Here is a 27,256-nt window from a genome sequence, read left to right as displayed (position 1 = left end):
TAAAATAAAAACCCTGTATCTTGGATGGCTCCACTTGCAGACCAATGGTATTGAGAATCCTGCCCATGCACATTAACACAAAGATGGCATATCGTCACGTCTTTTCCCGTAATCGAACCACTAATCTTCAGTGTTATCACATTGTGGCCTACTTCCACGCAGTGCTTCAAACAGTCATAAAACCCAACTACCCATTCTACAACTTACATAAAGGGTCACGAAGTGTGAAGCGGGCTGTCATGAGCACTGAGGATGAGAACAGACAGGAAGAGGGTTTTGATAGTCGTTGCACATTAGTGTAGTCTGACGAGCCAGGGAGACGCCCCGTGTCCTGCGACCGTGAAGGGAACGCTGCTCGGTGGTCTGGCTCCTTGTTCTCGCGGAGCTTAGCTGGAGAGCTGTTAAATGAGGTGGGGGTTGCTACACCTGGTACAGGTCAGGGCCGCTATTTGTGTAGGTGTCTGTCTCGCAAGCACCGAACGAGAGAAAGTACTGGCTGACTACTGGCCCATGACCTTTTTTGCGCGTTTTGCCTCTTGATTTGGACATGATGCGTTCCGAGTGGCCTGAGCTGCTGCCGTGGGCCACCAGGTTTCCATTAGTTGCTTGGAAACCACATTATAAAGACAGGTGTGACACTAATGACACTAGTCTTCCACCCCAATTCATTAAATAGCCAGTGCTTTCCGTAGTTTGTACTGGTGTTAAGAGGTTGGTACCTGGATCAGGTTTCATTTTAGCCGCGTAATCGCCAAACTCAGATTGGACAGGCGTCGCAGAGAGCGCGTGGCCGGTGTTGAGCTGACCCTGGTGCCCCCTGCAGGTGCGCATGGCCCTGAAGAAAGCTGAGAAGGAGCTGGAGTCCCGCAGTAGCTGGTCCCCTCCGGAGGCCCTGCAGAAATGGCTGCAGCTCACGCACGAGGTGGAGGTGCAGTACTACAACATCAAGAAACAGAACGCAGAGAGACAGCTGCTGGTGGCCAAAGAGGGGGTTAGTGTGTTAAACTCTTACCACAATCTGAGGACCACTCTGTTCAGACTTCATTTTAATGATCGTTTTCCTAACACTGGTTGATTATACACACCAACCTTCTGCACAAAGAGTGAACCTTTGCTCCAATGTTGCTCAGGCTGAGAAAATCAAAAAGAAGAGGAACACACTGTTTGGGACCTTTCATGTGGCACACAGTTCCTCACTGGATGATGTAGATCATAAAATCCTGGCAGCTAAGTGAGTGCCTGTTCGCCACCGCTGATGTCATTCTTCACCATGTAATGCGCTTACTGACAGAGAAGCTTTGGGTAGACCTTTCACACTGTGACACTTGATGCTAAACCCATCTGTGGATGCGTACAATATCTCTCTTCCATTTTCTTTATTTTAGTTCACATCCTTTATTGTTCAACATTTGTTGTTTATAATAACTTTCTACTTCCCCTTCCAGGCAGGCTCTGGGGGAGGTAACGGCTGCTCTGCGTGAGCGGCTCCACCGATGGCAGCAGATCGAGGTGCTGACTGGCTTCACCGTTGTGAATAACCCGGGCCTGCCCTCCCTGGCCTCTGCGCTGAACGTGGACCCCAGCTTCGTGGGCGGTCGCGCCACACCCCAGCACTTTGTCATGTCCGACGACATGGACGACATGGATGAGGACATCGTGGCACCTGGACCTCTGCAATGTAAGGACTCGGCGGGCCCTGATGGGATCAGGGCCAAGCCTATAAAGGGACCTCACAGAACCGTCAAGGGGCTGTTGAGTCAATCCAAAAAAACCCTCCCCCTGTCCTGAGTAGATTGCTCTGTCTCGTCTGGTTGCTGTCATGTTTATCAGACTGCTCTTCAGGAGGAGATGCGGATGGATGCGAGACCGCTGCTTGTGTTCTAACTGTTCGGCGGAGTGGGTGGGGTTGGTGATTGTTGTGCTTCCTTGTGATGCTCACGTCACATTGCTGCAGATGACTTAAAAATACATGAATGATCGCAACAGAACGGTGCATGGTTGTATTTTTTGTGTTGAATCTGAAAGCTGGTTAGATGAATTACAACAATCCCACTGACGTGAACGCTCTAAAGGCTTTTATCAGCCTGTGCCTTTCTGAGAGGACGAACATGGCATCCATGTTTGCTGCAATATGAAAATGATGCTACAGCGTAGAAAATTCAGGGCCTAGCACAAACGCAAAAAACAATTTTGTCGATCTTAATTTCATTCGCTGGTCTCTCACAGTAACGGAGTTAAGGCCAACCGTTTCGCTGTCTGTGTTTTTGTCTTCCTGTTCCCTCAGTGACTGTTGTCTGGTGTCGCTTCACGGCTCAAATTTGTCGTTCTGTTATTGCGACCGTATTAAGTTATGCCACGCTGACTAGGCGCTGGTCTTGTGGAGCACCGAGTGCCAGCCATAGCAGAAGACTGCCACGCCCCACTCTCTGCCTCCTTTCACCCCTCATCCAACACCTCTCCTCAGTCTAACCCCCTTTGGCTCAGACCATGTGCAGACTCGGCCGTGGAGGGACTGCATCTCGCTACACCAACTCCTCCTCCTCTTACAGGCTACTGCTGTCAAATGGCTGAACCGTCTCTCTCCAGGTGGTCTTAGTTACTCAAATGCTTGAAGGGCTGTCTTTGCTGTTTTTCAACATTTTGTCAAGTTCTTGGCATTTAAAATCAGTTCCTCACTATTGCACGCTTTGTATTTAAAAGCTAGAAATGCATGCATACAGCTGCCCTTATTTGAAATCCACGCTTTTCTCTTAAACTGAGCACATGCAGCGCTTGACTGACTGACAGTCCAAGGGACCGGTGTGTTAATGTGATTCTTAGATGAGCCAGTGAAGTATAGCTTTTCGATTCAAATTCAAACCCAGTTCAGGTCTCCATGTGGAATGAGAAGTGTGAGGAGAGTGTGGTGAGAGCTGGCGCTCCCAGTTCATTCCACGGTTTAATCCACAGTTCCGGATCTTCCCACTATATCCCTGCCACCCCACTTAACAGCACCTGAACTTCCTTCTCAAGTCTGCACAGCCTCTCGTCACCGGCTGTGCTGCTGTGCCGAAACACGCCCGCTGTGTCCCGTGCTGACACCTGCCCTTCTGTGTCCACAGCTCCCAGTATGATGTCCCTGCGCCAACGGCACGCTGACTCGCAGCTGGGCTCGGGCTCGCAGAGGTTGGTAGAGGGCTGCCGCGCTCCCGTGGACCACCAGGGGGAGGGTGGCTCGTACCTCTCGTGGGCCAGGTCCAACACACGCCATTCCCCCAGGCACTTTGAGCCGCTGGGCCTGCCGCCCCTCGTCGCAGCGGTCTCGCACCCCTCCATCATCTGCGCCGCCTCTTCTTCCTCCCTACCATCCTCCTCGTCCTCCGCTGCGCCTCATTCCTCCTTGTTTCACTCGTGTTATTTCCAGCCAATGGAACCGATTCCGGATGTGCCCTGTGAAGCTACCCCGCGACAGCACCGTCGCAGTGGCAGCCATGGGTACCCCTCTGTCTGCCGCCTAAATCGTCTAACCCAGCATGAGAGTGGGACTACAGTCTCATAATGCCACTCCTACATTATGACCTTTCACCTTTAGTAGATCGTCTTCTACACTACTTCTGCTGTGCAGTTGCGGTGTTTTATCAAAACCGGTTTCTCTGTAGTCCCAGAGAGCCAGCAACCGATAGTCAGTGCCTTGCTGCCATTCCAAGGAGCTTGTGCATCAACGTTTTTCATTTCACTCGCCTCCTAATCTCTCTCTCTCGTACACACACACGCGGGCACACATGCTTGCATTCCCACACTCCTTTCCCCCTGCTTGCTAAACTAACAGTGTGGTATTTTAATGGTCACGCTTTGGTCCTGATGACTTTTTTTGCAACGCTGATCGTCCCTTGCATGCCTGCTTTAGCTTGACTGACCACTGTGGTCTTGCAGTATATTAATGCATACTGGACCGTTTTTCTGAATGTTTAACTGTTTGCGCTCTCTGTCGTCCATATGTCTTATTAAACTGTGGTGTTGCACGTTTATTTTTTTTCTGCAGTCATTTTTGTGTCCCTCAGTTTTTGAGGACAGTTTCTTATACCGCTTAACCTTAAGGAATAACCCTTTGCAGAATGAGTGGCATGATATCTTGCAGTTGCTAGGTTACGTGAGTAATCGTGTTGCCTCCTTAGGGACCTGAATCTCTCCGATTCGGACTCCTCCCTGTCTGTGTCCCAGACCAGCGAGCAGCTGCGTCTCACCTACAGCTCCAAGGGCCTGCCGCTGAAGCCCTCCTCCCTCCTCCAGGGCCCCCACTCCCGCTCCGAGGAGACCGCCTCAATTTACAGCCACGCCCCCAACGGGGGCAACCGGTTCCACGATGAGGGGGCGTCGCCCGACGCCGTTCCTGACAGCCCCATCCTGATGAAGAAGATCCCCAGCATGGGGAAGTCGGCAAGCATGAGCGAGATCCATGGCTCCGCGTCGGAGTCGTCTCGCTCCCTAAGCCCCAACTCCACTGAGACCGAGACGCCATCACCCACGGGGCTGCCCGGGCCGGCGGCGGCGGGGGCCAAGGTGGGCGTCCGTATCCCCCAGCTCTCGTCAAAGAAGAGCCCAGAGGAGGACAGCGCCTCCACGGGCGAGGACACCGACTCTGCCAGCCGCAAGAAACACACCTTTAAGATCTTTAAGAAGCAGAAGAAGTAGAGAGGTTTCCTGCTTGAGAGCAGCCAAGGCTCGTCCTGCCCCCATCTGTGCTCCGTTCTTGCAGTGGATGTTCTGATCTCAACCCCCCCCCAACCCAACCTTGTTTTGGTGTCCATAAATTGTCATGGCACAAACAAATGCCTTTTCAAGGTTTTTGTAGGTACTTTTTTGTAAAGAATTTTGGAAGCAGTCCTCGTGGGTTTTGTTTTTGTTTTGTTTCCCTCCTCATTTATTATGGTTTTCGGAGAGGATTACACTCTGGGGGCATCATTGGGAATGCAGACTGTTTCTTCAGCAGGAGACAGAGCAGCCCCCTGGCTGGACTCTTGCTGTTTTCTTGTAAAATCCATCAGTTTGCATGTCTTTACCTTCATTTGACTGAAATTTTGAATGCTCTTTGATGTTTGCTTGGTAGTTGTCCCATGTTGCTTAATATCAGGTGTTCATTTATGCCAGCTCATGCTTCTTTTATCCTTCAAGTTAAACAAAAAAACAACAAAAAGCTCATGTTGAGTGATGGACAATTTAAAGCAACTGTGAGAACGATGTTGTTCAGTGGCAAAAGGGGTGTAGAAAAGGGCTCAACCACACTTGTAAACCCCTCCTTGAATCTGTTGCACTACTGCAGAATGTCTTTTGAATTGGATTTGCAGAAATCAGGAGTACACACTGATTTCGAGGATTGCTGAGATGTGGAAGGAACCACAGATGGTTCACAAATGGTCTTGATCATTCCAAGTCATTAGATCAGGATGCGGCCTATGGATTTGCTGGTGGGGAAAAACGAACCATAAAGTAGTTCTTTCAAATTCTTAGGGCCGGGTTTCCGCATCGCAGCCTTGGACTAAGATGTATTCATTTGTCAGTGACCACCAACGATGAGATTAGTTCAAAACTACCAAATCAGCATCCCAAAAACATGCCTTGGAGATTATAAATATATGCTCCCAAAAGTGTCTTGTACTTGATTATGGCATCGGTTGCTGTAGAGAACAGCTGTCGAGAACTCTAGTTGTTAAAGATCGTTTGTAATGGAATAGGATACCAGCTCAAATATTCTTTTGATAATGAAAAGTGCCAAACCAAAGATGTACTCCAAATTCAACAGAATTCTCAAAATGTCAATTAAAATGTTGTGATACCTGTGGTAAATCTGTCAGTCTGTCCAAAAAGCTCAAACCCAGCAACCGTTAAATTTAAAACGTGTGCAAGTTTACATGATTGATGCGAGTATTGTTAGAATGGAATTTAAGATGTCTATCGGTAGGTGGTGGGCCTGAACTAAAGCTTTTCAGATGTTCAAGGTTCCACTAATCGCTCTGAAGGTGTGAATCTTTATGGGGTCCCTATTGGTGTCTGTAGTTGTGGAAGCAGCTTCAGGAAGACTGGTAACGGCTTTAAGCTTAAATTCTGGAGTTTCTCAAAAGGAATCTATATGGTGAGATTTTAACTTTCCTACTTTTCCATTAAGCTCAGACTGGAGAGAATCTGTATTTGCCATGAAACAGAATTCAAAACGGAAAACATTTTTGTCCTTGGTGGGTAATCAGTTATTGAAGAGGCATTTACATTTTACAGAGTGAGCAGGGACTGTTTCGGCCTCTGTGATGCTGATTTGTCTGAAATGATGAGATCAGTGTTCAGATCAGAGGTAGTTTTTTTTTTTTTTGTTTTTTTTTTTGCTTTTATTTTATTTTTTTTAAGTAAAAAGGACAACAGTAATTACCATGCCTTGACTTGGAGAGGGTTGGCACTACGCATTTCTTCCTGCAGTGTCTCTTATTGTCTTGTGGTTGCCTGATTCCTGGGCTAACCAAAACAGTGCCGCGGTGGTACAGGTGTAAAAATAATTGCATCACAAACATATATCAGTCTCAAACCGGTATGCACTGTAGGTCACCTGTATTGATGCATCATTAGTGCCTCTTTTGCACGAAGGCGCTGTAAAATGTACTTTCATGTGGGTGTGTGTGTGTGTGTGTGTGTGTGTGTGTGTGTGTGTGTGTGTGTGTGTGTGTGTGTGAGAGAGAGAGATTTCAGTAAACTGCACTTCGTTGCGTTGATGCATGTTACCTGCTGCAGTACCAGTTCACAGATTCGGGAAGGGGAGAAGCGGAGCGTTTTGGACTACTGATGTCTCCCTTTGAGCTTCTATTTATGATTATGTACCTTCCAGAAGGAAAGGGGGGGGATTATTTTGCATCATCTGTAGTGTTCAAGACTTGTCTGTGTCTGGAATTTTTTGGCACTTCTGCATGAAAGCAATAAATGGTTTAAAAAAACATTTTTAAAATGTTGCAATTTCCTCATTGGTGAATGTGCAAAGGGTAGCAGGGTGAGTCATCTCAGTATACACTGTTGCACTGCAGTGCACAATCAGCAGCTCGACATTGACAAGCAAGGTCACTGAGCAGAATGTCTTGACATCAGACATCAGGTGTCTGACATAACTGCCTCCTGTCACTGCTGCTGTAGCTAAAAGTATTTTTCAGGGGTACCCTCCGGCGCACACGCACAACTTTCATGGCTGTCAAATCTACGCGCACACACCGGTCTCCGTTTATTTGTCGCAGTTTACCCAGCCAGAGTTTGCGTTTGCGGGTGGAGCAGACTTTCTGTTTGCCAAAGATTTTCCTCTTGTGAACGAAACAGGATGTTTGTTCCGCACACACTAAAGTTTAACGCTAAGCGACTCCACTGAGCTACTAATGATGTACGTCAGTTTAATGGGGCATGCGTAAAAAGCGGCGCACTGGCCCAAAACAAATTTAGATTATTATTTCAAGTTTACGTACTTACCGAGAAGCCGCTTAACGTCAGATATTTTATTTCAAGGCTTTGATAATTCACCAATGACAACTGAATATGAGACAATTCCAACGGATGTGGTCTTTGCTGTTTCAAGTCGCTATTTTCGTAAGTACCCCTAACTCACTTAAGTTTAACGTTAACGGTGCGTAAGTGGGGGGCGCGCGCGCGCGTAAACCTCTTTGTTCCTCCTACAGGTGGTCGCTCGGGAGGGCACCGGCCAACACTCCTCGGGTACCATCAGGTTTTTAAATCCTCCCGAGAGCCCAGACTCGGCCTATCCACTGCGAGTCCGGTATTCGTGCAGTGGCCGTTGCGCGATCCACTTGCAGGTGCTGGTAACTTTCGATACTGGTAGCACGTCGGCGGTGTTTCAGAGACGGTGGCCCTGCTCCCCCGGGCCGCCAAGGACCCGGTTAGTCTTGCTCCAGTTCCCAGACTGGCTTGTGTACCAGCCGGACTGGAGAATACGCGTCCCCGACTGGGTTCTCGGTTGCCTTTTACGCGCCTGGGTCAGCGGTAGCGCGTCCGGCGAGCCGAGCCGGTTTCCCTTCGCCAGCGCAGCGACGGCACTCAGTGTCCCTAGTCCGCTCAGTCGTCCTTTTAAACGACATTTGCTGTGTCCCAGCTGGGACGCAGAGACGCGCTGGAAGGTCGGTAAAAACAGATCACAATGTCCATCAGAAAACGGTAAGTTATGAAGCTCGTTTCTCTTTCTGCTCAAAAGATTTAGATACTGACGCACTGGTTGTCTTTAACAAACGGTTTTGATTTCTTTAGAAGTAGCCAGTCTAGTGTCCTCGTTATACGGGTCGACGGGAGAGCACTTCGGCATCACTAAAAGTCTGCAATCGTATAGAAACGAAGCGCTGGAATACCTACGGCTCAAAGGGATTTCACATCCATGGTAATTCACACTGAGTTTCTTTTCTCCGTGGCGCCCTCCTGTGGCAAAGGGTGCACCAACAGCTAGAAGTCATGCTGCGTCGCGTTCCTTCCCAGGTGCGCCTTCAATGTCTGGGTCTTGTTGGCCCAACCGTGCAGAGATGCTCTCTGCGGGCTCATACACCACATAGACTCTGAGGAAAACTATAGCACCCCTTCCTTGTTCGTTACAAGTTCAGGTAACCGTGGCTAGATGTTTCACTGGACTTCAGTTAAATGCAACGTCATGGTTTTTGCACACAGTTTCACTCTGTTGTTTTCTCTCCAGGTCGCATCCATGTGCAGTTGCAGGGCAAGAACGGCCAGTCAGTGGCATTTCTTTCTCCGTCCCCGCTACCTCTCGGCTTGTGGTGCCTGCTGAGTTTAGAGCTGAGGGGTACAATGGTCAGAACATAAGCTACATTTTACAGCTAGAAGGTGGCCCACGTCGCCAGCATGTTACATATTCTCTGTAGTCATGGCCTTACTCCTTTCTGCTGTAGGGCACAATCGCAGCTGCATGCACTGATGGACAGAAACAAGAAGTCGTTTTCTCTTCAGAACACACGTGAGGTTTCGCAGTACATTTCTGCTTTACGTCAGAACACGTCTCACGCTTTCACTCAGTGTTCCATTCAAAGCGTCTGGTTCCTTTGGACAGGTTTCAGATAGCTGTGAAGCTGGATGACACAGATGGCTATTTTGTGGTAGGGGGAGGAAAATTTATTAAAGGCATTGAAGGGTTTTATGGTCCTACTATGTATTACCGAACAAAGATCCCCTCACTTAACATGGTAAGCTTTACCTCAGTCTGATGTAGTAGTATGCTTTTTGTTATAAACGCTTATATTCAAATCCTGAAGCAAAGTTTTCTATCGTGCAGTCTGAGCTGTATCTTCCCCAGCCAATAAGAATGGTGAATTTGTCAGGATGGTTACAGACGTGTCGGGAGTTTAAATCAAAACTTAATCACCAAATAGCAGACTATTCACATGCAAGTATTGCGATGAGACTGGAAGGTAAGTAGTACCTAGTCCACGAAATATGTTTTCTTGCACACCTACAGTGTGTTTGCTTTCCTTGTTTTGGCGACTGCTGTGTCTTTGTAGAGGGCTGCGTGGACGTGTACACAGAGCTAACACTGCGAGCCAGTCCAACACCCTTGAGGACCCCATATAACACCCTTATTCCACTCAGCCACTCCCAAAGATGTTTGATAGCTCGGGTGGTCAAACTACTGTTAAGCAAATATGGTAAGGACTACAACAACGCATGCACAAAACAGTTGCATTTGAAGAGATTGGTTAAAACCACAGTGCCGTTCCCTTCTCAGGCTCCGTGGATCCAGCAGCCGTGGGCAGAGTTCTGTACTCGGCAGTGATGAGAAAGCTGACCATGCACGGGAGTGTGGAGGTGGTGGGCAGGCTCCTGAGCTCCCTCTTGCAGGCGGGATGCTTAGGGGATGACCGAGCTCTCCATCTCGCCTCTGTTCTTTATAGCAGCGGACTCGGTGTTAAGAAGCAGCCCTATAAGGTGACACACACCTAGCATTCAGTTGAATTCAGCTTTGTGGTATTATGGAAACGCTGTGATCCAGTGCTCGGGTCCCATGCACCATTTGTTTGTGTGTGGGGAACTTCAGGCATGGCTGCTGTCCTTGGTGGCGGCCCAGAGGGACCAGCGGCTGGCTCTGCTCCGTCTCGGGCACCTGCACCATGTGGGAGACCCGGTGCTGCCCCCCGACCCTGACCTCTCCTACGCCTATTACGCCAACATCGCTAAGCAGACCTCAGCAGACCGAATGCAGCCCTCCTCACAACAGGTGCTGGGGAACAGGTCGATGTTCAGCGTTTCGGTTCAGACGCCGTTCGTCCCTAAGGGCAGGACCGCCACCCTGATTCTTGAAGCCTGCAGCAAATACTGCAGGAGCACGCTTGCCGCTCTGTACCCAACTGAAGGCTCAGTTAAAACTGCCTGAAACAGTTAGACCACAGGCAGCCTCTGTGAAATTTGCTGTGCGTTTCTCCCTGTTCCTCTGTTGTAGGCATTTGTCGAGTCAATACACCTGAACGATGAGGAAACTCTGAAAGCCCAGACCAATGAGAACGACAACATCTTTCACTGGCTCAAACTGCAGGCTCGCCGCGGTGTGGCGGACGCCGAGGTGAGGAACGGTGCCCCCTAGAGGTGGCCAAACGAATTTAGCGATTTGGCCTTTTCCTCAAGCGTGCGCCTGTGTCTTTTGTGCCCGTTTGGCTCTGCAGCAGACGCTAGGCCGGATGCTGTTCTGGGGTCAGCAGGGGGTTTCTCCGGACATCCCGACTGCCATCAGGCACTACGAGAGGGGTGCCGTCAGACTGCAGGACCCTGTCTCTATGTACGACTATGCCATCGTGCTGCTCCTGGTGAGGAGCTGTATGATACTACGCAGTCAATGCCACTCTGTGGTGCTGCTAAGTGTTAGAATTCTTGGTCAGTCGTGGTTCCTCTTCCAGTGTATTAACACAGGTTAGAGGACTGAGTGGACAGAATTTTTGAGAACGCTGGAAAATGAGTCTACACACATGCTGAAATATGTCTGTACACACACAGGGCCAGGGAATTCCACAAGATGTACCAAGAGCCGTCACCTTCCTGAAGAAAGCGATGGAACAGGTGCAAGCGTAAACAATGAGCACTTTTCCACTGGATAATGCTACCTGACGACACAGGGAATTAATTGAGCTGTTAGCTTAGTTTTTGCTTATCCAGTCCCATCAGTGTGTTATCGTAAAACATTGCTCGTTTTCTCATTCTGTCCAAATGATGCATAATTCTCAGCTGTCACTATACACAAAGACGCTGGCCGTTCCGGAGTCAGCTGTTAACCAAATAAACTGTGACCTACAGGGCTTCGCTCCGGCCATCACCGCCTTGGGCTGGTACTACGAGCAGTATGAGCAAGACTACCAGCGCGCCGTCGAGCTCTGGGAACACGCTGACCTCCTGGAGAATCCAGACGCGGCCATGAATCTCGGAGTCCTCCACCTGCAAGGCCTCTATCCTGGACAAGCAGCTGACAAAGTCTGCTTGCACGTTTATTAATGTTCGATTTCAAACATGCTAATTAAAGTTTAAGTTCCTCACAGTTGTGGTTAAACATTTCGTGTTCAGTGCGAGGTTCGGTGTGTCGTTGGCTGCTCATCTGCATTTCAAGGAACTCGCTAGGATTTGCATATATTTGGAAAAGGGACTCTTGTTCTGTGACTTATACAAAGCAAGAGAATCATTTCAGAGATTTGATTTTCTTCTTCAGTCTTGATAGTACTGTTATTGCGTTGCTCTGTTTTCAGATGAAGGCATATACATACTTCCTAAAGTCAGCCCAGAGAGGCCACCTGAATGGGGGCATCGAGCTGGCTCAGGTGTGGAGCCATGGGATCCCCGGCCATGTGCCACGCCGCCCCTTGGACGCTGTTCTGTAAGTTGGAAGGCAGCGGTGCACAGCCGCATGACTACTGCAAATGGCCCTTCTGCAAGGTGAAGTTCTGCAGTGTGGTGATGTCAGTCTATTCTGGTTTCAGATGGGTTAAATGGGCGTCCGAGCATAATGGATATCTTGGTTCAGTCTTGAGGAAAGGCCTAAATGCCTATCTTAATGGGAACTGGTAACATTTTTCTGCCTTGTTATATCTTTAGATGTGATGCTATTCCTTAGATTTGTGCTTCATAATATTTATTTAACTTGCTGTTGTATAGCAACCTTAATTATTGGATTTACTGTAAGTCTCTCTCTCTCTCTCTCTCTCTCTCTCTCTCTCTCTCTCTCTCTCTCTCTCTCTCAAACACACACACACACACACACACACACACACACAGGTTCATGGCCCTAGTTTATTACCTTATGTCTGCTGAGTGTGGATTTGAAGCAGCTCAATTTAACGCAGCGTTCTTGTGTGAACACAGCCCTGTGAGTCACACGTTCTCCTCACTTACCTAAAACGTTTCACCTGACCTAATGATTCTAAAAAAGTGAATATTACTGGCTATACTGTTCAGTGTCTGCGGTGTTTGCAAGGAACATTTTATTTGATTTGGATCAAATCCGACTTTTTCTGCAACCCTTTTCTCTCATCAGGTCGGATCCTTGAATCGCACGTTTGTGGCGCAGTGTATGCTGCAGTATTACAATCTATCCGTTCAGGATCAGAACCCTACCCCTTACGGTAATTCATGTTTGCTCTGAATCACTTTTGCCGTGCAAGGCAAGGACATAAAACGTACACTAATGTGCAGGTAAACCGCAACATGCATAGCTAAATAGGCTGTAATTCAGGAAACACGGTTTCACCCCCACATTAACACAATTTATTCAAACATTTAAAGTACAGTCATAATTTAACACATTTAACTTTTAAAAAGTGAGGTAACTTTTATAACTACTTGTGGTCGTTCTTATTCTGAGGTATTATTTATGATGCACTATTTTTAAATGGTTTTCCGACCTGCTAAGCTTTGGTCAAATTGGGAGACCTGTTGTATGAGCAGCTCACTGTAGCGAGAAGAGACCTTTCTGATGCAGCCGAGATGTACAAACGAGCAGCACTCCAAAATGACCCACAGGTATCACACACTGGAACACTCACATGTGCTGAAACACTCAAAGGTTCATATATTTGGCCTTAATGGCACTAACTACATATGATTTGTCGATCTGACGTGGCCACCGTGTTGGCGTCCTTAACGCAACGACGGTGGCCATGGTGCATGTCGTCTTGAAGTATTCATGTCAGGAGCGGCTCAGTCCACCGGACTCCATGGTGACATCCTCTTCAGCTGATTTCTTGTGGCGCCCCCTGTTCCTCCTACAGGGCTGGTACAGTCTGGGAGTGCTCGTTCAACAGGGGCAGAGGCTGTCTGCCACGCTGCTGTCTGATCTGAATTTACTGCAGCATTATTTTTCAGACAAGCACACACTTCTGACCACCCTGTACCACAGGTGTGTTCCTGCCGAGCGCTCACCATTACATTGTAACGTGCATTCTTTTTATTTTTTAATTTTTTTTATTTTGTAGTAGGATATGTGACTCAGCATTGCTGCTGAAATGCTGTTTGGTACTCTGCTTGTTTTTGTTGGAGTGTTGGTCTGTTTGTTTGTTTATTTAATTCCCCTTTCAGGTGTCGAGAGTCCAGCAGTGATGAGTCCCATCTACCCTGTACCCTTGCTCTGTTTGCCTGGCACTGGCACTCACTACAAGAGCATATACCAGCCACTGTGAAGGTCTGGTCATCTGCTGCACCTACTCTCACCTGTGAATGTACTAAGGGAAGTGGTTAGCAGATTGATTAAGTGCTCTCTGCTCGTTACATGTACATGTTAGAAGTGAATGGATCCTGTTTGTCTATGGTTTTTCTGAACCTATGCTGTATTTTAAATTTTGCACTATTTAAAATTTTGCATTTAGATTCTGCACGTTTTTGTTTGTTTTTTTTGGGGTTTTTTTTTACATTTTTTCTTACTCATTCTTTTTACTACATTCTGTCTCCATGTTGCTGCAGCTCGTGAGTGCCTTGGCTGTTGTCATAGCTACCGTCTCCTTTTTCAAACTCGTGCCTGCCATCCTTCGCCAGAGGTCTGCCTTGGGCCGCCAGACGTCGACGGCCTCCCCCTCGGAAACCGACCGACCCTCGGAGCGTCCACTGGAGCAGCAAGTGTCCTGAGCGGACTTCTCAGGAGGGGTCTCCAGTCACTGGTTTGGGAGCACGCTCGTGATGAACTCACCAAAGGGCGCAAAGAGAGAACGCACAATAGCATGGCTTGAAAGATACACTCAGTATATGATTGTTTGTTTGTTTTCTTTTTCATAAATCGTTGCTTGACTTTCTGTGATGGTTATCAGCTATATGCCCTGATCACATTTTTGGAAGGCTGATTTTCCCACAGTTTTTTCCAGACCTGTTTTGGTCACGTATGGAGGAGGGCTACATAGTTTAACTTGTAACATGTAACACACTAAAGGTGGACTGTTCACAGTTCTAAGTTGTTGTCTTTTTCTGTTTGTTTGTTTCTTTCTTTCTTTTGTAGTGGTCCATAACCTTTGTTTAATTTGCTTTTATTTTGGACACGTACCCCTTGCCCAGCTGCACAAAACATTCAGAAAATTACATTATAGTTCAGCTATAAACCATTTAGGAGCAGAAGTGAATCCAGAGAGGATGTAATTTTCTTGAAATTGATGTTATTTAGGGGAGATATTTTTTATATATTTGTAATATTGAGCGCCTGATATCTTGCAGAGATTCAGGCTCTAATACCATTCAGTCCCTACATCAAAGTGGCCCAGAGTGACAAATGTGTGTGTGTGTGTGTGTGTGTGTGTGGCTGTAGTGAATACCAGACAGCTGCAGCGGCAGACCATAACAGCAGGTGTACGGCAGCCTTAGATCTTAGTCACACCACACTACAGAGAACACAAGGTGCAACTAGGAGCTAATTAAAAGCCCACCGAGCTGCTGATTTAACATGGACAGCATGTTCCTAATCTGCATTCGTGTGGGTGGTTTGGATCGTCACAAGGACACTGGCTGATGCTTGTGAAGTGATGAGGCTCTCGCTCCTAGTTGTTTGATCTGACACAACTGTGACTGTGATCGTTATTGTTGATAGAGAGCATGGAATATTGGATTTCTGTGTGGCTATCCCACCCCAAATACACCCCCCCCCCCCCACCATTCCTGACAAATCTGTGAAATCAAGCCCATATCGACAGTAATGGCAGGAGTGACTGTGACCACACTGAAACTACTTTTCACCGCCCCTGTGTGGTAGTTGCTTGGAACTGCGCTTCCCTCAAGCTGTGCTCTGGAATGCTGTCTGAGACGCAGGTTCTCATGGACCTCCATCCTCCCATTTTACTACCCAACAGAGTGCAGTCTGATGTGAAGGGCAGATGGACAGTAAAACACATGACCTACTATTGTCTTTGGCCTCTTTGAAACTTCCTGCAAGCTGCTTCTCTGTAATGGCACACTAAAGCCTCGATCGCCTGCTGCCGATGTGGCTCTGTGCCTTCTGCCAGCCTCTCGGCGTGGCACAGAGAGGTGCACCAAATGAAGAGGTGTGAGAAAACCCCTCCTCATTAACCTTGACTTGTGAAATTTATACTACAACTCCTTGACATTTACCACAGAGTGGAAGTTGTCCTCTGTGAAGGGGAAGCAAGTTATCCTTTGGCAGACGCCTCTACGTAAAGCAAAGAGAACCTTATTAGTCTCTATCCTATTAAGCTGAAAATCCACTGAAGTGCTTGTTGACGTAAGGACCCGAAGCGTCTGCACTTACGGCATTAGCCCTTAATTTAAAACAAGGCCAAATATTATGGGATTTAAACATCACTACACATTAGGAGCATGCAAACATACAAACATTTAAATTATTCGTTGATGTCATTGGTGGTTGTGCATTTTTTTGGTTTTGTTGGGGTCCTGGTGGATATTTGATCATTGACTGGTTGATGTTTGTATAAAAAGATTTGTATACATGCATAAATGTTGGAAAGTGTTAATCATAGTGCTCCAGCAGAACCCCGAGGAATGAGAATATTTAATAAAACAACAAACAAGCAAACAAAAACAAAGCCTCTCATCAGCAGACCAGGATTGAAGAAAGTCTTGGAGAATGTTTGATCTGTGAGAAGAACATAATTTCCATAGATTTCCATGAGGAGCAACTCGGCTAAGTAAATGATAACACCATGTAGGAGGTGTACACTGGTTGCACCAGTGTAGGTGCAACCGTATCACGGGAACTTTGTGTTTCAGAAAAAGCAGACTAGCCTTGGGATGGATTGCAGTAGGATATTTTGTCAGAATCTTAATCAGCAATAAAAGGAGTAGTCAGTTTGGTGACAATTTTTTTACCAGCTACAAAACGATGCAAAATATTAACAAAACTACACAAACTCACACCTACTGCAGTAGTTATGCTGCACCGTCATAAAAACCAAAGAACCACGCTTTACAGCAGAGCAGTTCGGAAGCTCCGAGTGGCCGCTGGGAGGCGTCTGAGCTCACCCTGAACTCTGCAATGCTCCGGTAAGATCCCACAGGACACCAGCGGGTTCCAGGCTGCTGCCTCTTCCCCTCCAGCCGAGAGGCAGCCACACCAAATGGAGTACAGCTCTCTCCGGCAGACGGGCTGAGTCACAAACTCGAGGTGTGAAAGAAAACACTCAAACTCTGATGCCAGCTGTCAGTCAGGCTATTTGTGGTGTTAAGTCTCTCTAGTAGCGATCAAATGCTGTAGTCTGTTTTTTCCAGCATGCTAACAGCGAGGAACCTTTAGCAAGTTGTGGAAAAAAAAAGGTGCATTTGTGAAAGATGATCCAGTTTAACATGACAGTTGTTTCTCTTGTGTATTAATATCATGTAATACATGACCAGTTGTACTTGTTAAATCTCATTTGTAGATATATTCCTCTCTAGAAAGACTTTTTGGTAAGCATTACAGTCAACACCTTAGGGTTCAAGTAGGTTGAAATGGTAGGTTAAAGGGTTTTTCCCAAAAAGTGAAGGTGTAGGATTTCAAAAATCAACTCAATAGGCCGAACCTTTATAACACCTTGAGTAATCAGAACCTAAATCGGAACAGTGGCTGCCTGTTTTAGTTGTGGGTAACTGGTGGACAACATTTTTCTCCATCTAGCTGTCGCACCTTGGTCACCTCTTCCCAGTAGTTGTCAGCTCCGGCTCCGTTTCTAGCACATTCCCAGTGCGTCCTGCTCTGGAGTCAGGCCTTGTGCTTGACTAACAGTTTATCCAGCACTCTTTTTTCAGTTCACCGGAGAAAACTCCGAGCAACAGAGTGACACTCAAACTCTGGTTCTCGCAGTCAGAAGGTGCAGGGGCATGGTGCACTCGGAGGTGACCAAGACGCAGGCACAGCTAACCACGCTTCCCCTCATGTTAACGCCAGAGTGAGCGCCCGAGCATGCCGTGCCGACGCACGATCCAGAACTCTTGACAGCCGGAGGAAAAAAATGGCGTACGAAACGAAGCTTTCCATGGGAGCATGGTTCCGATCCCACGCAGGTCTGACCAATCATGTAGCGTTGGGCAGTGATGGAGGCATCAAAAATAGCCATAGAAAAGGAGCACGAGTGCCTCTCGTCACAATTTTTCAGGAGTCAGGTCCGAATGTTGCCTCGCTAGCCACAATTGATTAATGTTCACATCCACTAACAAGGCTTCACAAACCTGAACAGAACACCTCACTAGTCCACATGGATAGGATGCAGTCACCTAGCTGCTGGATAACGTTTTGCCTTAATGCCATCCCTGGATCAGGTTTCCCAGCATGGCCGCTTCGTTCTTCTGGATAGCTGTGATCGGCTCTGGTGGGATGTGGTTCTTATTGTTGCCGAGGTCTTGCCATTGATCACACTGGTTCACCTTCAGGTTTGGGTGTCTCCATGATGCTTGTGCTATTGCATGCAGCCAATTTGCCACCTTACATGTTTTCAAGTGTGCAGCTGAAGTAAAAGGACATGGTCATTAAAGATCCCATAGATCTGTCTGGTGGAATCAGTAAATGAACAACCCCAGTTTTCCACCGAGATAAATAAATAAATAGGTGTAACTCGTACACCTGTGACTGGCACAGTGAGTGGTTATTCTGAACCAGCTGGCATATTCTCTCCCTAGTCTGACGAGCTCCACTGTTAGACCAGCTAAGAACTTAACACTAATAACAGCGCTGCTCCCTGTGGAGGAGCTTGATCAGCCCTGGGTATGTTAAAACCTCATTACAATCATTACAATTTGTGAAGACACTTTTCCTTCCTGCATCTTTCTTTTCTCATGTTCCTGAAGAGTTGACTGTAAAGTCTCAGCTCATTTGTGTAATATTACCTTTTTGGATTCTGCACTGTATTAATGTAAGTATATGTATGAGGCTCATTGACCCAGATTTGCTAATGTTGCTGACTTGAGAAAGTTCAAAGTTCTCCTTGAAAGACAAAAAAATGTCGCCAATCAGCTACCAGACTAACCAGAGCTAAGGTGAACGCTCATGCTGGAGTTCCAGCTGGTATCTGTTAACACAAGCTCCCAACATATAAATAGTGGAATGATGGAGTCCAGTGCTTAGTGTTCTCCTTCAGATATTTTGAGGCATGTGACGATGTCAAACAGTAGGGAAGAGACCTAGACTGGCAGATATAACTGGAGGATAAAATTCCCTAATTTATATTCACTACGTTGTTAGTTGCCCAACCAGTCTCTTGTTTTTTACATTTTTAATTTTTATTATTATTTTTTTATCTTTACTGTTGACGAAACTTTACAAAAAGTTTTAAATTGGAAAGCCAATTAGTAAAATGATCAACAAGAGAAGCGAATGGGGCCCATGAAATTATTTTTAAGACAAAAATGTCCTGCAGGGGATTAGGGAATATTGGTAACTGAGGATACCATGTAAAGAACAAGAATACTTTATTTTTATCCAAATTTCCAGTCACAATGTTGACATAAGTACTTTGGAACCTAAGATCTTATTTAACCTTAATTCCACTTCACCTGCGGAGCTGAAGTTTATCATTCGAGGCCCATTGCTCTGAAGTCGCACACGCAAATGCGCACAAGGGAAAGTATTCCCTCTAAAAGCACTAGTCCCTTGTTATAAGAATCAATGGATCTTGACCTTTTGGCATGTTTTAGCTACAGGCTCAGTCTGAGAAGTACGTGAATTAATTAGGAGGGAAGGCGACTTGCGGCCTTGTCGGACTCCCTCTGGAAGGCAGCCCTGCCACACCACTTGGCCTTTGCAATTCTAATGAGCGGTCATTCATCAGGCCCTGACGGCTGGACGATCCGCCCGCTGTATAAATCTGCTGATAATATCAAAAGCATGTGCTTGCTGTAACATGTCTGCGCCGATTATGCTTTAGCTGTCCATCATAACGTAATGTTATTGAAGTAAATAGGCTGTACAGTGTCCAGAACCATCAACAGGTAGATTTATTGATTTCCACTCTTTTACGGGCAATTGTGGCCTGCATGTGCTGCGCACCGGTGATAAATAGTTTGTCCCCTAGAACATTTGCACTCATTAATGCAGCCACTGATTAGTATACAGTCTCTATTGCAGCTCATTCCTGAGCCAAAGGGAAACTATTATAAATGGCACAATATCTGCATCACTATTACTTGTGTTACTTCTGAGTCTTGCATGTGGCCCATGAATTCTAATTTTTTAGCAATAACTACAGCCTAGTGGAGAATTGATTTAATGGTCTTGTAGCAGTCCCCCTAACTATGTGTAATTATGTTATGTTTTGATTTACGTGGCACCTCGGGGTAGGGCAATTGGATAGGCTCTCCATTCTCCCTGAAGGTAACGGTACGAGAGGTGAAATGAAACTAATTCATAATCAGAGCAGAGTGTAGAGAAATATTCCTCCCCATCCATGAGCACGTCCTGTACGCATGTGACATGTAATTATTGACAAATTCAAGTGTATTAGTGTAACTGCTTGGAGCTGAAAAGCTGTATACTCTCCCTGAAAAAGAGGACCGAACGTGGCATGAAATAGTAAATGAAAGTATTACTGTGACGTTTCAGGTTAGGCCTTCAAAGGCCTGAAGTTCGTCATGGGAGACTAATGCTCTTGCGCTGGAAACGGTGAGGCTGAATGTCGCCCAGGAGAGGGAGAGTTTGACCTTTTACGTCCATCTGCGCGTCACAGAGGCCGACTGAATTATTCGCGTTGGCACTGTCGAATCAGAAGTGTGAGAACAGGCTTTGACTCTGAATGGATGATATAACTTTCACCTGCTGGCAGACCAATGCACCAGCGTTTACTTAAACCTCTACAGGATCTCCTTTTACCTCGTAAATCTACATCTGCCTCCATTAAACAAGACATCATTGTTAATCATTCTATTGCACCGTTAAGCTCTTTTGAAAATACATTAATCACATGCTAACCTATCAGCTTCAGTACCTCGGTGCTCAGCTGTCGCAGTCCAGCATGACCTGTGTGGGCCAGCTGCTGTGTGTAAGACTGTGATAAAGCATTTTTTTGGTAGGTTTTCTGATACCATATATTACATTTGTTTAACTCTGTTCTCTAAGAATATATGTGATGTAGGAATCTTTTGGGTGCCCTGGCTACTTAACTACTGTCTTAAAGTGTGTCTATTATACTTGGTGATCTGCTTGAAATAAGTGACGAGCCAAAATTTGTTTCTCATAAAAAAAATCTAGTGCACCATTTGTTACGGTCCCATGTAAAGTTTGTATGTACAGTCCCACGTACATAATATGGCTTAGATGAAGGCTTTTATCTCACTGTTACAAACCATACTGCATACATGAATTATACCCATTCTACCAAATTATTTCTGATATAAAACACTGCCATGTCCAACAGGATTATCATTCGGATCACTTGTACATAATACCACCACCAAAACCCCCCTCAACAAAACAAAAACATTTCCTCTTTCCTTTTACCCAGCAGTCAGTTGTAATGACAGTGACCCACCAAGTTTCATTAGTGATGACAAAATCCAGAACATTCTGGACTAATTTTGGATTTAAGGCCCGGATTTGAGTAGTTCTGACCTAGTGTTCAGCTGGACACTGCAGACTTGATGCTTAATTAGCTCACAGATACTCCATTTGGGATACAGCAGGCTGGAGCAGGATATTCTCTATATTGGTGTTATGCATACAGATTCTGTTTATAGAGTGCCCTTACTTCATGTGCAGCTTCAGTGTCATGAAGCATAGCTGAAACACAGCTCCTGTCTGAACTAACCATTTTTCGCTCCGAGAGTTTTATTTGTCCTGAGTACTCCAGTAAACCAGACTCTTAGACTACAGGAACATTATGATTATAGTCTATTATTCTCTAATGCACTGCACTTTCTGTTTCTGTACTAGGAAAAACAACTTTAATATGCACTGGAGCCAGCACCACAGGACTGCCATGAGGACGAGTGTCTTCCGCACACATTGGCCACTCTCATTTCAGCCGTGTGCGTTTTAGAGTGCAGTGCAATGTTCGGGCATTAAATACATTAAATGTAAGTTAATTTGAGTTGGACGAGTGAAAATGCGAAACAATGAGCATGGCAGAAGCTGGGCAATTGCGTAATCAAATTGCTCTCATTAAGTCCGTTGAAATGACAGGGGCTTTTACTTCACTTGGATTGGATTACCAGGAATACAGCTCTCTTATGACAATCTGCATTATCAAGGCTATTTTTCTTCTCTCTCTCTCTCTCTCTCTCTCTCTCTCTCTCTCTCTCCCTCTCTCTCTCTTTTTCTCTCTCCCCTCTCTCTCCCTCTCTTTTGCTCACTCCCTCGTGTTGTAGTCAGGCTGTGCCTGGGTAGAGAAAGCAGACTGCTCTGCCAGTTGTGCATGTGAGAGGGGAGCGCAGGAATTCCAACTGTGCGCAGTCTACTTGGAGAGCTTGTCTGGCCCGGGAGCAGGAAATACAGCACTTATCAGCCTGTGGTGTGAAAGACCACTAATCAAGGTAAGGTAAATATGAGAGTGTGTGTGTGTATATATATATATATATATATATATATATATATATATATGTATGTGTGTGTGTGTGTGTGTGTGTGTGGAGTCACATGGCTGGTACATGTGCTGGGAGTCACGGTGGGAACTTGCTCTCTCCTGTGGACGGGTTAAAATAGCATGTTCTCACATGCATGATTTTTAGTGTGGAGGAAATAAAATTAAACAAACATAAAACTATGTGAACCCTGTGCTCTATGAGGGATAATTAATACAAATTGTACTTCTTTTTGGTTTTGTGTTTTAAATGGTAATTTATTTTTAAAAACGCAAAATAGAAATCATTTGGTATTGATCTTACATTAGCTTCTGCTTTAAAGGCAACTAGTTACTGTTATTGTAAGTTAGAAATAATGGTATTGCCTTAAGTACTAAGTTGCATGTGACAAATTATATTAAGAAAGGTAATGTAATTAAATGAAGAGTCAAACTCTCTTTCCAACACTTTGTACATTTCCTAAAATCAGTCTGCAACAGTTCCATCATTGTATGACACAGTTCTATGATTTGCAAAATGTTTCTAAACAAAACTTGTGTAGACTGAGTTGAAAATAATTATACTGTATTATGTACCAATACTGCAAACATTCGTTTTTTTTTGTTTTTGTTTTTTTTTAACCAAAAATGACAGCATTTTTTTTATCCAAAATTTGTAACTCATTACACCATCAATTACCACAGCTTTTCAAGTAAGGTTCCTATAAGGTTCCTCTGAAGTTCTAGTCTTCTAGTCTTCTTTGAGGTCATTAGTCACTGGTGATTATAACGTTGTTATTTTATGTCACATCTAAAGAAATACAATGTTCCAGCAAAACAAAAAAACAAACAAAAAAACAAACAAACAAAAAAACCCACAACAACAAACTTTGAGAACTTGTACAATTGAAACATTTTAAAGATTTTAAAAATCTTTTTATCACCAACTGCAAATATAAATTTCTCCCTTATCACTGTCACTGTAGCCAAGTATCAGATTCCCAACCACAGAGGCTAGTATTATTATAGCCATTCACACATGCTATCTGAACTTCTCTTATCACTTGATTGCTACCAACCTGAAAGCATAAGGACTAACACGTCTCCTCTATGACCCATCACTTACCAGTCACTGCATCTTTTCAAACTGCGGTTCACACACCACCACAGGACAGTGGGATATTCTCAAAGGAGAGCACCAACTGCTGAGTTCTAAACAGACATCTTTAGTATATTAGTACTATTGACAGGGACAGAGGGTGTTATCCAATGGGTCATTCTCACATGCACTCCTCAAACATGTGACTTCACCTATAATAATAATAATAATAATAATAATAATAATAATAATAATAATATTGCACCATGGTTGTGAGAGGTTTATGTTTGGAATTATCAGTTTTTTCTGTATGAATGATTTTGATGTTCACTTAATTAACTACTCTAATGAGTTCAAATTAACAAAACGTATAGCATTTTACTTTGTCATATCTTGACTGAAAAAATAATTTAAACAATCTCAACCTCAAACAAATATATCCAATCAGTTCCAATGTATTTTCATCCCTTCATGTGTTAGTTTGACCTGACCTGTCTTGCCCTGCAAAGTACACACAAAAATGGAAAGAAAACGGATCACGATTGATCAGAAGAGATTTCAAAAGACCTCCAAAGAAACGCAGTTGAAGCACATAAGACTTGAAAGAGTTACGAAGCACTTGGACCTCCATTAGTCAGACAGATGGCTTACTAATGGAAGAAATTCAGCACCACTGCCACTCTCCCCAGGAGAATGCGTCACACAAAGAATCCGTGCACGTGGCCAAGAACCCTAAGGTGACTGACTGTTAACAAGCTGCAAGCATCCCGTGCACTTAAATGTCCGTGTTGATGAGACCACGATAAGCCAAACACTGAACAATGAAGAGCTTAGGGGAGGCTGCCAGATGCACAAAACAAAACCCTTTATAAAACACTTGCATGTTCCATAGTACCACTGGAAGAGTGTTCTCGGGACAGTTGAATGAAAAGTAGAACTTCTTGGTAAATGTAGGTGGTGCTGTGTTTAGAATTATATTGCATGAAACGCTGTGTACCAAAACCAAAATGTCGTCCCAGGTGTGATGCAACATGGAGGAAATATGATAGAGTAGGGTTGCTCTGCTCCATCGGGACCCAGACAGCCTGCAGTCACCCAGTGACCAATAAATTCCAAGTTTTGGGATATTCTACTGGATCCCAGGTTTTATCAGGATATTCTATAGTACTGTAGAATGTAAGGGCATCTGTTGCTGATCTACAGTCGAAGAGGGGTCAGGTAATGTTACATCACAATGATCCAAAACACAGGAATAAATCAATAAGATACATTTTACAAAGCCAGTCTCCTTCCAGACATTAGTCTGGGCACAAAACTGTGGAAAGATGTCCCAAATCAGTTTTGAACATAGGGGCTGTTTAAAATACCTTCTAAACCACATAACAGCTGATCAGCAGCTACAGGGCACTTTTTTTTTCTAATAAAGGAGCTTAGGAATCTGCATGCTAAATATAAGGATTCACAACAATCAATTATTTGATCGTCTAAGCCAATTGTTCTGTGAAATATGGAAATGTAACATTCTGTGTTGCTTGTTAATTGACTGTCTCCATTTATGCCAAGTGTATAATGTCAGACTCAAGATTCAAGAGGAAAATGAACTCGTTTTAAAACTTGGATGTAATCATGCACTGATTAACAAGTGTTCACTCCATGTGGTACCTTTTATAATCGAGGGCATGATTAGCTTGTGACACATTACCACCCCACGGCTCTCTCTGGGGAAAGAAAGATCCAAATGCTTGTTGGTTTGGCAGGAGCCAATCAAACTTGAGACCATTTTTGTTGAATCTTTGGCTTATTTTCCTTTTTATGACAAAAGCCCCTGCACAATTATATTTACACAGTCACGTGACTGTCTGGGCTCTTCTCCACGTCAATAGCATCAAAGCCACTGAAGATTCAGGACCCTGGACAGCGCTCATCTAGCTGCATGCCGTTTCTGCATAGCGCAAGTGTCAACACAAAAGTGGCCGTGTTTAGAGCAGCGCAATGATGTTACCAGAACAGAGCAGCATTCACTGATCTCGAACAAGTTGTGGTGTTTGAGTGGCACAGTACGCGTGGATCCAGAGGGCGGCAGACAGAAGAACTGGGAGAAGCTATGAACAATGCTAGAGCTGGTTATGGAAAGCTGTGCCACTCCAATCTGTTGGCACTGGGCCTGGGGCCAGCAATAGAATCGCCTCTTAGCAAACTCACTGACCACGGCTATCTGTTCTGGACTGGGGCTGAATGTTGATGGACTCATTGATCAGGGTTATAGGATTGTTGATAACCCTTACTGGGAGCACAAACTGAGCAGCAAAACCTTTTCTGTTTGCAGCAAAAGGTACAAGGTTTATCACATTTAAAGTCTTCATAACATCTGTATGAGTAATATGTCAGTTTAAAATGTAAACATACATTTTTAGACCTTTTTGAAAGAATTAATATGCAACATGCTTTGGTGATGGTGGTTTCTAATACTTACTTGGAGCCATCCATCCACTATACAACCACTATAAAAGATTCTGAAACAGGATCTTCAAAATTCCCTAAGATGGCTGCGTAATTTTAATAGCTGTTTGTGCATTAAGACTACCTGCCAGTCATACTTTTTCTCCAATCTCAGCATTGCTGCATTATGACATGATTTAGGCGCCTATGGGAATGCCTGTGTATTTAATTCCAGCCAAGAGTGTATTGATGGAGTAATAAATGGGTGTGATGTAAAATGGAAGTGTATTGATTTTCTTTTTTCTTTTTTTTAAACCTCTGCACGGATCCTTGTGAAGTGCCAGAGTGAGTGAAGGCAATTAGTGAACTGGCCAGGTTATCTGCAATGGCTACTGGTCTGAACTTGAACATATTGGACAACTGTAATGAGAAACTGTTAAGGTTGCTTTACAGACTAGACAGTGCTTTGCATTAGCAGAAAAGATAAATAGGTTCTGCAGCAAAAAACAACTGGTGCATGAATGTCAGGTCTGCATGCAATACTGCGATTGCAATGCAGGAGGCGAGACAGCAATGACTATGAGATGATGAGCACAGAAAACGCGTGGGGAGTCGCTATGGATTGGTTGACATATCACTGAGCAAAGTCTCATGTATTATGTGCCAAAGCCTCCATCTCTTCTTGTATCCAGCAATAACTCTAGGATGCCAAATATTCTAGATCTGCACTCAAACTGCAATTTATATCTGCTGGATATTTTTTTATTTGCTCACATCATGGAGAAATAATACTTCATTAAGCATAATGATAACTACATAAATTTCGTGCCGGAACGCACATATTAAATTTTGATGAATTGTTGGTTCATAAAAGCTTTGTGCTTAAAGAGTGGGCCTCTCAAGATGAATGCTAATATTTAATGCCAGCACACTCAGTGAATTAAAACAACCTTGGCTGTTTCACATGCTGAATATGTTCTGTCTGACTGACCTAGCTGTACATAGTATAGCATTACATTCATTTTTGATTAAGACTGATAATAATACAGTTGCATCATTTTTAACACTGCCTGCCCATTATTATTATTATTTTTTTTGAAGAAGAAATGCCTTCCTTGCAACTATAGTTACTGAGTGTATTTCATAGGTGTACAATTACAGACTGTAATCCATCTGTTGCCGTGCATAATTTGTCAGCCACCCTCTGCCCCGTTCATCACTGGTTAGTTCTGGACCACAGGACAACGGCACATCACACACAGCTGTGATACCGACATGATAGCGGCGCGGCGGTGGGTGTTCTGCTGGCTAAGTATACCGAGCACAGCTGAGCTGCTGTGTAGAGATTTTACATATGTCAGTGTCACTACTGGGTCGAGAGTTGTCCGCCGTCCAAGAATAGGCTGCCAACACTGCCAACAACAGCCCGTGCAGAGAAACTGACTGCCGATGAAGAGATGGAGGTCACACATTGTGCACTGCACCAGATGGGCTATAAACTATAACTACACCTACAAAATAAAATTGTCAGTAAAAAAACAATGACTCGATATCTACATTACATCCACATCAGCAATGTTCACTTACACCATCTTTCTTTTTCAAAAGTTAACAGGATCTGACGTAAAGTGTACATCTGTGGCATACAAACTAGGTGGGACTCTGCACCTCAAATAATTCTCATCGTACACCTCACGTGCTGCATGAGGGCGTGCCCTTGGCCCCAAGGAACCTGATGTTTACACACCAGTTAGGACCTTTTTGA

General features: G+C 44.9%; 2 protein-coding genes and 1 long non-coding RNA gene across 12 annotated transcripts in view; all 3 read left to right on the top strand.

Annotated features, from left to right (window-relative positions):
- stim1a (stromal interaction molecule 1a) overlaps nucleotides 1-6,706 on the top strand; it is a 31,690-nt gene extending 24,984 nt beyond the window's left edge. For 6 of the 9 annotated variants that reach the window (XM_027025109.3, XM_027025110.3, XM_027025111.3 and 3 more), the window contains 5 exons: nucleotides 824-991; nucleotides 1,131-1,231; nucleotides 1,446-1,678; nucleotides 3,102-3,474; nucleotides 4,155-6,706. In XM_027025109.3, the coding sequence (XP_026880910.2) occupies nucleotides 824-991; nucleotides 1,131-1,231; nucleotides 1,446-1,678; nucleotides 3,102-3,474; nucleotides 4,155-4,671 (1,392 nt within the window). In that variant the 3' untranslated portion in view covers nucleotides 4,672-6,706. Of the gene's footprint in view, nucleotides 1-823; nucleotides 992-1,130; nucleotides 1,232-1,445; nucleotides 1,679-3,101; nucleotides 3,475-4,154 lie in introns of those variants that run through there. The other 3 variants (XM_027025112.3, XM_081699595.1, XM_081699598.1) reach the window with 3 other exon arrangements.
- A 352-nt stretch (nucleotides 6,707-7,058) lies between these two features.
- Nucleotides 7,059-14,422, top strand: si:dkey-24p1.6 (protein sel-1 homolog 3). Of its 2 annotated transcripts, XM_035534249.2 has the most exons (23): nucleotides 7,059-7,587; nucleotides 7,677-8,169; nucleotides 8,260-8,386; nucleotides 8,482-8,603; nucleotides 8,693-8,808; nucleotides 8,907-8,971; nucleotides 9,065-9,197; nucleotides 9,287-9,422; nucleotides 9,513-9,656; nucleotides 9,737-9,936; nucleotides 10,046-10,225; nucleotides 10,448-10,567; nucleotides 10,668-10,808; nucleotides 10,996-11,058; nucleotides 11,293-11,466; nucleotides 11,736-11,863; nucleotides 11,967-12,050; nucleotides 12,262-12,352; nucleotides 12,521-12,608; nucleotides 12,896-13,005; nucleotides 13,254-13,381; nucleotides 13,561-13,663; nucleotides 13,942-14,422. In XM_035534249.2, exons 1-23 carry the CDS (start codon nucleotides 7,537-7,539, stop codon nucleotides 14,101-14,103), a joined length of 3,159 nt encoding a protein of 1,052 aa, XP_035390142.1. In that variant the 5' UTR covers nucleotides 7,059-7,536; the 3' UTR covers nucleotides 14,104-14,422. The 2 variants fall into 2 exon arrangements, with proteins under 2 accessions (XP_035390142.1, XP_081555719.1); XM_081699593.1 differs by lacking the exon at nucleotides 7,677-8,169 and having other exon boundaries at nucleotides 7,132-7,587.
- A 7,382-nt stretch (nucleotides 14,423-21,804) lies between these two features.
- LOC113586752 (uncharacterized) overlaps nucleotides 21,805-27,256 on the top strand; it is a 32,551-nt gene continuing 27,099 nt past the window's right edge. Inside the window, exon 1 of the long non-coding RNA XR_014117786.1 lies at nucleotides 21,805-21,927. This is a non-coding gene — a long non-coding RNA (uncharacterized LOC113586752). The remainder of the gene's footprint in view (nucleotides 21,928-27,256) is intronic.

Source organism: Electrophorus electricus, chromosome 17, assembly GCF_041902795.1.
Source record: "Electrophorus electricus isolate QZ-2024a chromosome 17, ASM4190279v1, whole genome shotgun sequence".
NCBI lineage: Eukaryota > Metazoa > Chordata > Actinopteri > Gymnotiformes > Gymnotidae > Electrophorus > Electrophorus electricus.
This window is presented reverse-complemented; position numbering and strand designations above follow the sequence as displayed.